The 12,275-nt window shown below is 36.8% G+C and overlaps 1 protein-coding gene and 1 long non-coding RNA gene across 2 annotated transcripts in view; one reads left to right on the plus strand and one right to left on the minus strand.

Moving 5' to 3' along the window:
• LOC107569352 (WD repeat-containing protein 3-like) overlaps nt 1–11,921 on the minus strand; it is a 14,182-nt gene extending 2,261 nt beyond the window's left edge. The window contains exons 1-25 of the mRNA XM_016255432.1: nt 11,776–11,921; nt 10,834–11,020; nt 10,523–10,732; nt 10,310–10,428; nt 9,785–9,863; nt 9,406–9,501; nt 9,158–9,253; nt 8,911–9,012; nt 8,646–8,743; nt 8,463–8,564; nt 8,144–8,374; nt 7,971–8,064; nt 7,367–7,468; nt 7,100–7,185; nt 6,856–6,994; nt 5,442–5,498; nt 5,241–5,341; nt 4,878–4,989; nt 4,441–4,575; nt 3,563–3,613; nt 3,414–3,479; nt 3,237–3,329; nt 3,006–3,056; nt 1,271–1,314; nt 1,026–1,154 (exon numbers count right to left, since the gene is read on the minus strand). Of these exons, the coding sequence (XP_016110918.1) occupies nt 1,026–1,154; nt 1,271–1,314; nt 3,006–3,056; nt 3,237–3,329; nt 3,414–3,479; nt 3,563–3,613; nt 4,441–4,575; nt 4,878–4,989; nt 5,241–5,341; nt 5,442–5,498; nt 6,856–6,994; nt 7,100–7,185; nt 7,367–7,468; nt 7,971–8,064; nt 8,144–8,374; nt 8,463–8,564; nt 8,646–8,743; nt 8,911–9,012; nt 9,158–9,253; nt 9,406–9,501; nt 9,785–9,863; nt 10,310–10,428; nt 10,523–10,732; nt 10,834–11,007 (2,567 nt within the window). The 5' untranslated portion in view covers nt 11,008–11,020; nt 11,776–11,921. The remainder of the gene's footprint in view (nt 1–1,025; nt 1,155–1,270; nt 1,315–3,005; nt 3,057–3,236; nt 3,330–3,413; nt 3,480–3,562; nt 3,614–4,440; nt 4,576–4,877; nt 4,990–5,240; nt 5,342–5,441; nt 5,499–6,855; nt 6,995–7,099; nt 7,186–7,366; nt 7,469–7,970; nt 8,065–8,143; nt 8,375–8,462; nt 8,565–8,645; nt 8,744–8,910; nt 9,013–9,157; nt 9,254–9,405; nt 9,502–9,784; nt 9,864–10,309; nt 10,429–10,522; nt 10,733–10,833; nt 11,021–11,775) is intronic.
• Nucleotides 9,809–12,274, plus strand: LOC107569360 (uncharacterized). The gene is made up of 3 exons (XR_001606887.1): nt 9,809–9,886; nt 10,599–10,693; nt 12,228–12,274. It is a non-coding gene; the product is annotated as an uncharacterized lncRNA (long non-coding RNA).
• Nucleotide 12,275: the final 1 nt, after the last annotated feature.

The raw sequence follows: 12,275 nt of genomic DNA on the forward strand, positions 1-12,275 counted from the left end.
CATTTATTTGAATTAATTAATTATATCATTTATTTGAATTAGCGAGAGAGAGAAAGAGAGAGAGAGAGAGAGAGAGATGAAAGTTGCGTGTGCGAACCTGCATCTGCGCGCCTCTCTCTACAAGCAATGAGGCTTAGTTACTTCAAAAACAGCGATTTTACCCCCTCATTGCAGAGAAATATAAAGTTGCGAGTCAGTAGCCTGTCGAAGTTATTTTACTAATAAAAGTTTCCGTGCTGTGTTGTCGTGTGCTATAATGTGTGTGCGTGCGTCTATGAAAGCAGCGTAGCCCAGGCTACTGCATATAGTTTTAGTTTAGCTATAAACCCGAGCCCGACCCCGAAGCTATTCATTAAACATTAACCCGAACCCGACCCGAAACCCGAAAGTATTTCGGGACCCGTCGGGCTCTGGTCGGGTAGCAGACCTCTAATGAGAAGCATTAAACATGCATGCGGTTGCTGTACTGTATTAAAGCTTTATTCAGGATAAAACCGTATATTAAAAGCTAACATAAGCAGTAGCATTTACAACAGCGTATCTAAAAGAATGAGACAACAACAAACAAAAAAGGCCTACCATTAAAAGCCGTGCTTGCACAGGTTCTGCACGATCCTCTTCAATAATATCCTCTGCTTCTCAATCGGGCTCAAACTGATAAGCGATATTAACTATGCAGTTGTTTACAATACAACCGGAGAACATGCCGCTGAGGAGAGGGGCGGGACGGTTAGACGCGCACTAGAGACGGTTTAGCCAATCACAACACACTGGGCTAGCTAACCAATCAGAGCCCATCGCCTATTTCTGAGGGCAGGGCTTCATAAAAACAGGAAAAGATCAGTCCGTTTCTCAGAGAAGGGACAGCGCTGTGTGGAATAAAGGTAAATTATGTGAAAAATAATGCGTTTTATTTTTTTTTTTTAACGAAGCATTAACACGTTAGACTGCACTCCATAAACACAATCAAGCCTAGGAAAAACCCAGTGAACCACCCCTTTAAAGCAGTAGCTACAGATGAGTACCTGAGCAGGAAGAAGAGGCAACGGCACACTAGCTCCACCTCCAGGCCCTGCTGCACGTAACCATTGAAGAGCTTCAGCAGATCCGAGACATACGGAAACGGCAGCACCAGCAGAGACACTTCCAGCTCACTGAAGAGAAAAACAGAGCTGAGAATCAGACTGACCCATAAAACATAACAGTACATAACAGATGGGAAAATGTGTCAGTTCGAATGCTTTTGACTGGGTTGAGGAAGAGCTCTTACCTGGACCGAACCTTCTTTATTACTTCCAGAACATATCGAGAAGGCTGCAGATACAATGGCAAGTATTAGTAAATATGAGTGATGAATCACACTTTTTAAATTGACTTTTTAACTAAAAATAGTAATTCAGCACTTTAGTGTGGTGTATTATTAATAAAAAACAGCTGATAGTAAAATTGTTAAAATTTTGTTAAGGTTGATAATAAATAAATAGATCATATTAAAATTCTCTTCCATGAAAAAAAAAGAAAACAACAACAACAACAAAAATTTTTATTTTTAATGCTGCAAGATTTTAGGCATCATAACATTTAACAGCGTTATTACATTATTAGTGCTTTTAAAAATTAACTTTAAGTCAGCATTAAATGACAGCAAAGGTTAATCTAAATATAAAAATGAGTGCTGTCAAATGATTAATCGCATCCAAAATAAAAGTTTTTGTTTGCATAATATATGTGTGTGTTCTGTGTATATTTATTATTTATATATAAATACACATACATACAGTATATATTTTGAAAATATTTACATGTATTTACATGTCTATATTTATATTCATATAATTTATATTATAAATAAATATATTTAATATATAAACATAACATATTTTTCTGAAATATACACATGCATGTGTGTGTATTTATATATACATAATAAATATACACAGTACACACATATATTATGCAAACAAAAACTTTTATTTTGGATGTGATTAATCGCGATTAATAATTTGACAGCAATAATAAAAATAAAGGAAATAAGCATGTACAATTAAACGGGTCACACTTTATTTTAAGGTCCAATTCTCACTATTAACAAACCATTAACAAAACTATTGCCTCAATAAACTCCTAACTTGATGCATATTAATAGAAAGGTAGTTGTTAAAGGGTTAGTTCACCCAAAAATGAAAATTATGTCATGAATTACTCACCCTCATATCGTTCCACACCCCTAAGACCTTTGTTCATCTTCAGAACACAAATTAAGATATTTTTGATCAAATCCGATGGCTCAGAGAGGCCTCCATTGACAGCAACGCCACCCAAACTTTCAAGATCCATAAAGGTACTAAAGACATCGTTAAAACAGTCGACGTGACTACAGTGTCTTGAGGGATTTGAATAAAGTTGCTGAATAAAGTTATTTTTGTTTTGTTTTTGTGCACAAAAAGTATTCTCGTCGCTTCATAAAATTATTGTAGAACCACTGAAGTCACATCGACTGTTTTAACGATGTCTTTAGTACCTTTATGGATCTTGAAAGTTTGGGTGGCGTTGCTGTCAATGGAGGCCTCTCTGAGCCATCGGATTTGATAAAAAATATCTTAATTTGTGTTCTGAAGATGAATGAAGGTCTTAGGGGTGTGGAACGACATGAGGGTGAGTAATTCATGACAGAATTTTCATTTTTGGGTGAACTAACCCTTTAAGTTTAGGTATGGGGTAGGATTAGGGATGTAGAATTTGGTCATGCAGAATATGTGCTTTTTAAGTACTAGTAAACAGCCAATATATGTTAATAATAGGCATGCTAATAAGCAACTAGTTAATAGTGTAAATTGGTCCCTATATTGAATATAATTAAATATATAATATCATCTGATATATCTTTAAAAATTCTCTAATTTGGCCATTAACCGATATGGTGCTGATACATTGTGCACCCCTAAATTATTAACCAAATACGACAACCAAACAAACCCAGTGCTAATATTAAAACACACACTCACAGAGATATTTCCAAAAGCTACAAGGATGGGGTTCATCTTAGGGGGTGGTAACTGCAAAAAAGAAAAACAAAGAAGCGTCTAAGTAAAGCACCAGCATCATTACATTTAAAAATCCATATTTTGTGAACTTTTCAAGCTCCAGTCCTAATTATGTGCAGACTAAATGAGAACTTCAATCAAATATTGTGTTTCTCTCTTAATGGGCTTTGAGTGTCTAAAAAAATGTCATACTTCCTTCCCTGCTGCCTTGCAAGCGGCACTGTGCTCCTCCAGCTTTTCACTTTCTTCTCTATAGAGCTCAACAGCCTCCATTATTCGCTCGGCCTATAGAAACAGAACAAGTGTCATTTCTCCATTACTGAATATAAAGGAGAGGAGCTCTTCATCTCTACAGTTCTGCAGACTCACAGCTTTCACTGTCTCAATGGTCTTCTTCCCAGCAGGCTCTGCCTCTCCTTTAGTCTCTCCAGGGACCTGCGGGACATGAGGAAACACTGAGAACACACAGAGACATAAAGAGACATAACTGATCTCTAGGGTTTAAGAGAACCACGTACCACAGGTTCATCACCTTTAGCCAATGACTCCTCAAATTCGGCTTCCCTTTCCTGGGAAAAATATTGAGACAAGTCAGCAAATGTGTACAGCAGATGTTTGTTTTTATAGATGTACTTTTAAATGCTGATATACTTGGGTTTATTGGTAGAATAAATGAAAATACCACTTAAGTTTCTTCTTTTCAACCCCAAAATATTTTATATATTATATAACCATGTAGTAACCTATTTTTTAATAATCTTGTGACCAATCATTTAAAAAAGAAAGGGACTTCAACTAATTAGTTTTTCAAATTCAGCTTTGCCAGGCAAACTATATTTTAAAAGTATAAGAATATTTCACAATATTACAATTTTACTGTATTTTTGATCATATAAATGCAACTTTTGTAAGAATAAGATAAGACCACAATTTTTGTGTAAAATATTGCGCATTAGTTTGAAGCCAATGTAAAATAGCTGCAAATTAACTTGCATAATTTAATGACATGATCAGATATTGGTCAAACTTTATTTTAAGGTCCAATTCTCACTATTAACAAACCAATAAATGACTTTTGCCTCAATAAATTCCTAATTTGCTGCTTATTAATAGTTAGTAAGGACGTTGTTAAGTTTAGGTATTGGGTAGGATTAGGTATGTAGAATATAGTCATGCAGAATATGTGCTTTATAAGTACTAATAAATAGCCAATATGTTAATAATAGGCATGCTAATAAGCAACTAGTTGATAGTGAGAATTGGTCTCTATACTAAAGCATTACCCAAATGACAGAAGTCTATCAGAGATGTAAACATGGATTTATAGATATGTATTTAATACCATCAAACCCATTTTTCCGCTGTGTGACATTCTGCTGAAAAACCAAGCACTCACCATCTCCTTCTCCTCCTCCAGGATGATGGGCTCCCTCGTTCTCTCCCACAGCCTGAGGGACTTATCATGAGACGAGGAGACGATGTGGTCTCCATTGGGGCTGATGGCCAGGCACCAGACCTCACGATGATGACCCTGAGGAACATCCGAGGGTTAAAGTTGAAAAACACAGTCAAGGGTATAAGAGGGTCTGCACTCTGCAATAATGCAACAATTCCAATACATCTTTGTCTGTGATTACATTGATTAGGGCTTAAGCAAAAGCAGACTGCGGCTTACGTAATGCAATCAGCCTCTGCTGCATATTGACTGGGCCCTTAATATAACTCTAATCCTTTCAATATAACAGCTACTTCCATCTTAGCAACCTTTGGAAAACTCATTCCGGCTATGGAATAATGCCTATTGAATGCTGTCCAACTATTAGAGAAGGTCACCTCCAATGTCTGGATGTGCTCAAACTTGTCAGCGTCCCACTGCTTGATCTTTCGGTCCTTTCCCGCAGTGAAGAACAGATGGGTTTTAGGGACAAACTGAAGAAACATGACACTAGAGAGGAAAGACAACAGGGAAAGAACAGTGGATGACAAATAATGACCATCTGGGCTGATGTCATCCAGCGACTACAGCTCACAGGCGCTGGAGGGATGTCAACACCGTAGGTAGGAACAATGAAATCACTATACTTACCGGTATCATAACTTTCAATAACAATATAACTAAAAAGCGTACAGGTAATGTGACAGAGAACAGACTGTGCCAGCAAAGCGTCATTATATGAGCAGCAGTGTTTTTATCACCTGTCGTCATGTGCAAACATAGAGCGATGACAGTCTCCGAAGTCCAAACCCCAAATCTTCACATTTCTGTCTGCTGAGCCTGTGCCTATTAAAGCACTGTCCTGCAGAACACGCACAGAAACCCACAAACATCATTCCAAAACAATTACGCCATTCGTCAGAATAACTTGCAGGATGTGTTGTGTCAGCCAGGGGACTCACATGCGAAATGTCCAGGCACAGAACTGGCAGCTTGTGTCCATACAGCGACAGGAAGAACTAGAGGAAGTTGAGACAGAGGGCAAATCTCGTATTATTCTGCACAGCTCTCATATCTGTCCTGTAAAAAACTACTGTTTTTTGGGTAGAGTTGGGCATTAGGAGTGGTGATTGGTTATTTATAATGTGCTGACATATTTATGTGGCCCCATTTATAGTTTGTATATTATTTATGAAATATAAATGAAATACAAAGTTCAATAGGGCACATTTTAAATATCTTTTTCCACAAGTATGAGAATACTGTGGATGGATAAGGAAATTGGGTAAGTAATTTTCTTTGAAAATAAAAGAATACAAAAAAAGGTTTAAAAATAATTCCATTTTAAACAATTATTTCACAATTATTTTAAAAAAAAGTAACATTTAAAATGAACAATTATATGATAATTATAAATAAGAAAATGACTGAATTATTGAATTCTCATTTATCCATCAGGCCTATAAAACTTTCAAGACTTTTTCATTTCAGTAACATATGTGACCCTGGACCACAAAACCAGTCATAAGGGTCCTTTTTTTAAATTGAGATTTATACACCATAAATAAACTTTCCATTGATGTATGGTTTGTTAGGATATGACAATATTTGGCTGAGGTACAACTATTTGAAAATCTGTAATCTGAGGGTGCAAAAAAATCGCCTTTAAATTTGTCCAAATGAAGTTCTTAGTAATGCATATTACTAAATTAAGTGTTGATATGTTTACGGTAGGAAATGTACAAAATATCTTCATGGAACATGATCTTTACTTAATATCCTAATGATTTTTGGCATAAATTTGTTTTTAAAAATACAATGTTTTTTTGGCTATTGCTAAAATTAAGACTGGTTTTGTGGTCCAGGGTCACATATATCATGCGAAGCACGAATACATAAACTGAAGATCAGTTAATGCAAGTCTTCGAATAAAATTGCAATTAAACATCAAGCATTCTGTTTGAAATATAATTTGTGCTGAGCAACATTTTTTCTTTATTTTTCACACTTGATCAACATGACACACTAACACATGATGTATGAGTTCATAGCTCTGGAGATACATTTGAGACATATGTTATTCTTCGATAAAGAATAACGTTAGCTGTCGGTCTCAGCTAACGTGGTCAGATCACCCAAGATGGATGTTGACATATGCCTGTCTGCATATAGTGTCAGGATGTTTATCGGTGGTAAAATATCTCTCAGTAAATGTAATTCGAGTTTAACAGTGGTCTTTTTGCTGGACAATGTTAACATTTTTTTTTTTTTTACAAAGCATTGGATTTATGTATGGATTTAACATGCAAGATGCTATGTGTTGTGGTGTGGTGTGAGGAAAGTATTGTAATGCTATATGCTGTGCTTGTGGTTTACCTTTAGCGTGTCTGTGTAAAAGATCTTGACTGTACAGTCGAGAAGAGAGACAGCCAGCAGTCTCTGGTCAGGACTGTAGCGCACACACAGCACGTCCTCATCTAACTGCAGGGTGCGTGTGTGCTTCACCGTCAGTCTCCTGTGGATTACACAAAGCAATAATACATTAAAGCCAAGAAGAGAAAGAGAGATGGAGAAATCTGGATGAGAGAGCCGTGGTTTGTGATCACAGATAATAACTCACTTGCTCTTCCCAGAGTCCTGATCCTTTATGAGCTCAAAGTCCCAAAATTTCACAGTCTTGTCAGCACCACCAGTTACAATCCCTCTCTGCATTAACACACACAAATCAAAGTCAAATATGTTCACATAAAGCTAAAACTCTTGCTGACAGCTTTGGACAGCAACTGTCTGTCTTTGGAATAGAGTCAGGAATTCACTGTAGTCACAGACTGGTGTTTTGTAGGGATGAGGAGCTCTTTGTCATTCAAAAGAGAGATCGATATTATACCTGGTCTGGAGAGAGACACATGGACCAAAGAGCTCCATCATGGGCGTCAGTCGTCTCTAGAAGGCTTCCTGAGGCCAGGTCGAAAATCTGAATCTTCCCACTCTGACAAAAGAATAAAAAATAAATTTTTCATAGTAATAAATATATGGACTAAAATTTTTGCAACAGATAGTCTTTCAGGATCTTAATTAGCATTCAGGAAATGTCTCATTCAAGTTGGTGGCTCATGTTCAGTTATAAGACAGACCAGAACTAATGGCACTTTTAATGTCAATTACGGCCAATGTGGCACAGTGTCTCTTTACACACCTAGTTTAGTTTAAATCAGTACTAAAACAGAAATGAAAAAAGAATAAAAATGACAAAAAATCTAAAACTGAAATTAAAATGAAAACTGAAAATAAAAAAAATCGAATTCAAAATATGAATAAAAACTACAATGTTAGTGCGTAAAAAATAATGAAAAAATGCTCCTCACACTAATCTTGCATATGGCTTCTAAACATGGCTTTTTTGTAATTTTGTCATGCAGGTTTGTAATAAAGTTAAGACATGAAGTTGAAGAATTAATTGATTGATGACTGAGAAGTGAAGAGTTACATACCTTTGTTCCTAAGATAATCTGTCTGTCTCCAGGAACAAATAACGAGCAGAGAGCATATTCACATCCCATGGTACGAATGACCTGCAAGGTGGACCTGACCAAAGAAGATACTTCTTGTTAAGGACTCAAAATCCACGCAAATAAATTGAAACATTTGTCATCATCACACTCACCTGTTCCACACTTTGACGGTCTCTCCAGAGGCGGAGAGGATGGCTATGTTATCTGAGCTGAAGGCCAGCGTTCTGACATCTGTACGATGACCGCCCAGTGTGAGGCGAGAGGTTTTAGTGCCAGTAGGATTCTTCTCTGTAGTCTTCAAGGCGTATGTCTCCACTGTGTTATTCTGCAGCAGAAGAGCAAGCTTGATCTCTCCGTTAGGAACCAGAAGGCAGTCCATCGATCTGTAGATGAAAAAAGCATTACTATCAATACTTAATACCAGTAACGCACACAAGGGAACTATAACTGCATGTAGAAGTACTCTCTGACCTGATCTTTGATGACGCCTTTATGTTTGCCAGCTTTTGAATCTCATCACTCAACTTTCTCTCCACTACAGGTTCAGGTCCATCCTCTTCTCCTTCTTGAGACCTGCAAAACATAACAGTTCATCAGAATAGCAGAAAAGCTAAGAGTAAAATCTTCACATTTCAAAACAGAGGTCTCACACACTTTGCTTTTTTCTTGGCTTTCTTTAGTTTTCGGTCCATTTTTTTCTGGACCTCCTTCTCAGATAGTACAGTAAAGACTTCAAGAGTAGCATCCAGACCCTGTTAAAAGATTTTTCAAAATTATCATATGTTGTAGGCTCAATTTTTGCCCTATTGTATAGCTACTTTTAATTAGGTACTTCTCAACATTACCGACCAAGCTAATAAGAGTGAAACCCTTTTTCAGAAGGATGTTACACTAGTATACACAACAGAAACATACTTACATGGCATGCTAGCACTTTAGCTTTGGCGTCTGTGACCAAGGATACAACCCTGTCTCTGGCTTCCCTCAGAACAGAACCAGCTTTCTTACAACTGAGAATTCGCTGTGGACAGAAATCAGATCTGTGATGAACATTTAAAGGAAACCCTAAGTGAAGTGTATTGTGTCATCTCAAGTCACTAGGATCCACTGAACACATTAATTAAATGAACAGGGTGCACAGGAGAGAATACTGGAAGAAATATTACTTCTTCTGGCTCTTCGTCAAGTCCTTCCTCATCTTCCTCCTCATTCTCAAGAAGAGTTCTGACTTTCTTTTCCTGTGGCTCCCCGACTTCCTTACCCTGTGAAGAAACTTTAATGTCATTCTGAATATATGAAATCAGCTTTAATTCTCTATATAAGAGTTCAAATATCACATTCAAGACTGTACTGGAATGTAATTCAGCCAACAAAGTAACCATTTGGCACTACATAAATTACGTATATGCCTTACCTCCTCAATGTACTGAATGTCCCAGGCTCTGAGCTCACTGTCAGCAGACCCTGTAAGCAACCTACTCTCCTGGTTCAACAGGACCATCCCCCATACCTACAGAGATTGGAGAGAATGTTGCACTGTATTACAACACTAATAGATATTTGGATAGTGCTGGAGGCTCATTGTCCAAAAGTAAAGTAAGAAAACACCTTGTGATTTTTCTTTATGATACCAAATGCCACCTAACCTCAGGTCATTTACAGTAAACTCCCTAATCATTTACAGTACACTGATTTATGTGGACATACCAAAGCAGCAAGAGCATGCATTTAAAATGTTGTGTTGTATATTTCAGAAAGATCAAGTCTCAACAGTGTAAAATGAACCTGTTTACCTCAGTGCGATGGCCCACCATGGTCTTGAAACAATGCTGTGTGTCCAAGTCCCACCACTTTACAAAACTGTCCTTGGAACTGAGGAAACATACGTAAAAACGGTAAATAAAATGAAATGTTTACAAAAATTACAAACTATTTTGGTTCCCCTCACTCAAATCCTTGAAATTTAACAGTATTTAGTGCAGAACAGTAATGAAAAATATAAAATTATTGCGGCATTCATAATAAACAATGTTTACTATAAATATATACATAGAGCCTAAACACATTTATTTAAGGTGAAACTGAAACCACTGGCACGTGGGAAACTTGGCTTCATGTACCTCTCACTTATGGCCAAAATCCAAATATTTTGTGTTTTTGACGTTAATTAGATTTTTAATGTCACAGCACATTTCAGATGATGAAAAAGCTACTTATATTCTGGTAAATTATGTGTACTACAATATACAATAATACAATATAATATGAGTATTTTCAAGTGATAAATTCGTTCCAATAAAATATAAAGACCGATTTACCTTGTAATCAGCAGGTTTTTGCTCTCCAAGAACAAAATTTGTGTGATTGCATCTTTGTGTCCTTTGAGTCTGTACAGACCACACTCATTGATGATATCCCACACAATCACATCTGTGTCCTAAAATACAACAACAAAAATGATTTTAGTTTGTAGAATTGAAAATTAGTTTAAAAAAAAAAAAAATTTGTTGTAAAACGAACTGTAGTCTTACTCTCGAGCCGGTGACGAGACGAGCACCAAGTGCATCATATCTAATAACTGAGACAGCTGATTTGTGTCCACTGAAGGAGATGTTGCTTTCACCGTTGAGCAGATTAAAGATGCGCACACCTCCATCCTCATAACCCACCGCTATGTGAACGCCATCAGGAGAAGGACACAGGTATGTTACCTCATGCTTTTTACCTTCAAGTATAAGAACCTGAGAAATGAAAGGGGTGAGTTCAACGTATATGAGTTTATATAAACTGATGAGTGAATGTAATGTACTAAGCAATCTTCTAAACCATTTAAAGCAAGTACCTTCTCAGCTTTGCGGATATCCCATATGAACACATGCTCACAGGCTCCCACGGCGACATATCGACCCTTTTCACCTCCCCTGAGGGTCACAAACGCGATATTGGCTTTCTGACTGCCGATCACTCCAAATACAGCACTCGCCGCATAGCGCAGGTACTGCTTAGTTAAACCCATGACAAGCCAGAGGCTGTAGATACACAAACACACACACACACACAACAGCAAGGGAGTAGGGTTAGATGGGTTGCTCCTTTAATCTAGAAAACTGTGCACAATTTATCATGTGAGGACATATTTAGAAAAGACCAATCATACTGTATAAACCTGCATATCAAAGTAAATTCTACATGGCATAAAATAAGATTTATGTCAAAGCAAATGCATTTGCAGATGGAAATTGGCTAGTAGCTAAAGCATCTTTTTAATTATGAGATGAATTTTATTATGCATGATCCCTGACAATGAATACATAAAACAATCTTAATTATTGGTGAACAGCTAATGTATAAAACAGTAATACTGAGATTGTTGGAAAATATAATTATATTACATATAAAGACTGTAGTGGCAAAAATAAATGCTAAGTTACTACATGTTTAATATTATTTTCATATAGTTTTATCCTGTGTCAACATGTTAACATCAGATCTGTGGCTGTGGCGTTGTTTATTGGTGTTTTAGTTATTCGGCTGCTACAAATGACTCTCATAAGTACCTTTAAAAATGTGTGATTGCTAAGTGTAACGTATATGAATTAAATGGTCCTTTCATAAAATGAAAGTGAGCAACTGTTACTCCAACACCACGCTTTGAGGTCCATGCGACCGTATACACAGCAACGTGAACCACATGCAGTCCGTTTAATCTCATTTAAAGAACAAGAGATATGCAGATAATCAAGTTCAGAATAAGCCACTGCGTATAGAAAATGTAGTTACATACTTTGTCGATTAGATGTATATTGTATGCGCAGTCCTTTATGAAAAGAATGCCTCTGTGGATGTGGAGAACTTCTACATGCTTTGCTTTCAGTCGCATGTGTGACATCAGGTAAAGACAAAAGTGGTAGACTACCGAGCAGAACTACGGTGTGACTTCACGAAACGTTTCTAGAATTGGTCTTTTTATAGACATCTGTATCACTCTAAAATATTGTTCGGAATGCTTCCTCATTGTTCACCCTGCTTTATGTGTTTTATTTATCTGCTCTTCTTATGAATCATGTGTATCCTGTCGATTACTTCGGTCTGTGAGTGTGAAGTCATGTTGCTGTCCATGAGGCTTATAATTAAAACTTGATTTAATTTATTTATTCATTGTACTTTATTATGCTTATTTTAATTTAGCGATGACACCAGAACGTCGATTAAAATATGTCTTTCAATTTTGTATAGGCCTGTGCGTTTTCTACACGGATCGACGACATAGCCACTGCCCCTACT

The sequence above is a fragment of the Sinocyclocheilus grahami genome, unplaced genomic scaffold (assembly GCF_001515645.1).
Source record: "Sinocyclocheilus grahami isolate Dianchi unplaced genomic scaffold, SAMN03320097.WGS_v1.1 scaffold28.1, whole genome shotgun sequence".
Lineage (NCBI taxonomy): Eukaryota > Metazoa > Chordata > Actinopteri > Cypriniformes > Cyprinidae > Sinocyclocheilus > Sinocyclocheilus grahami.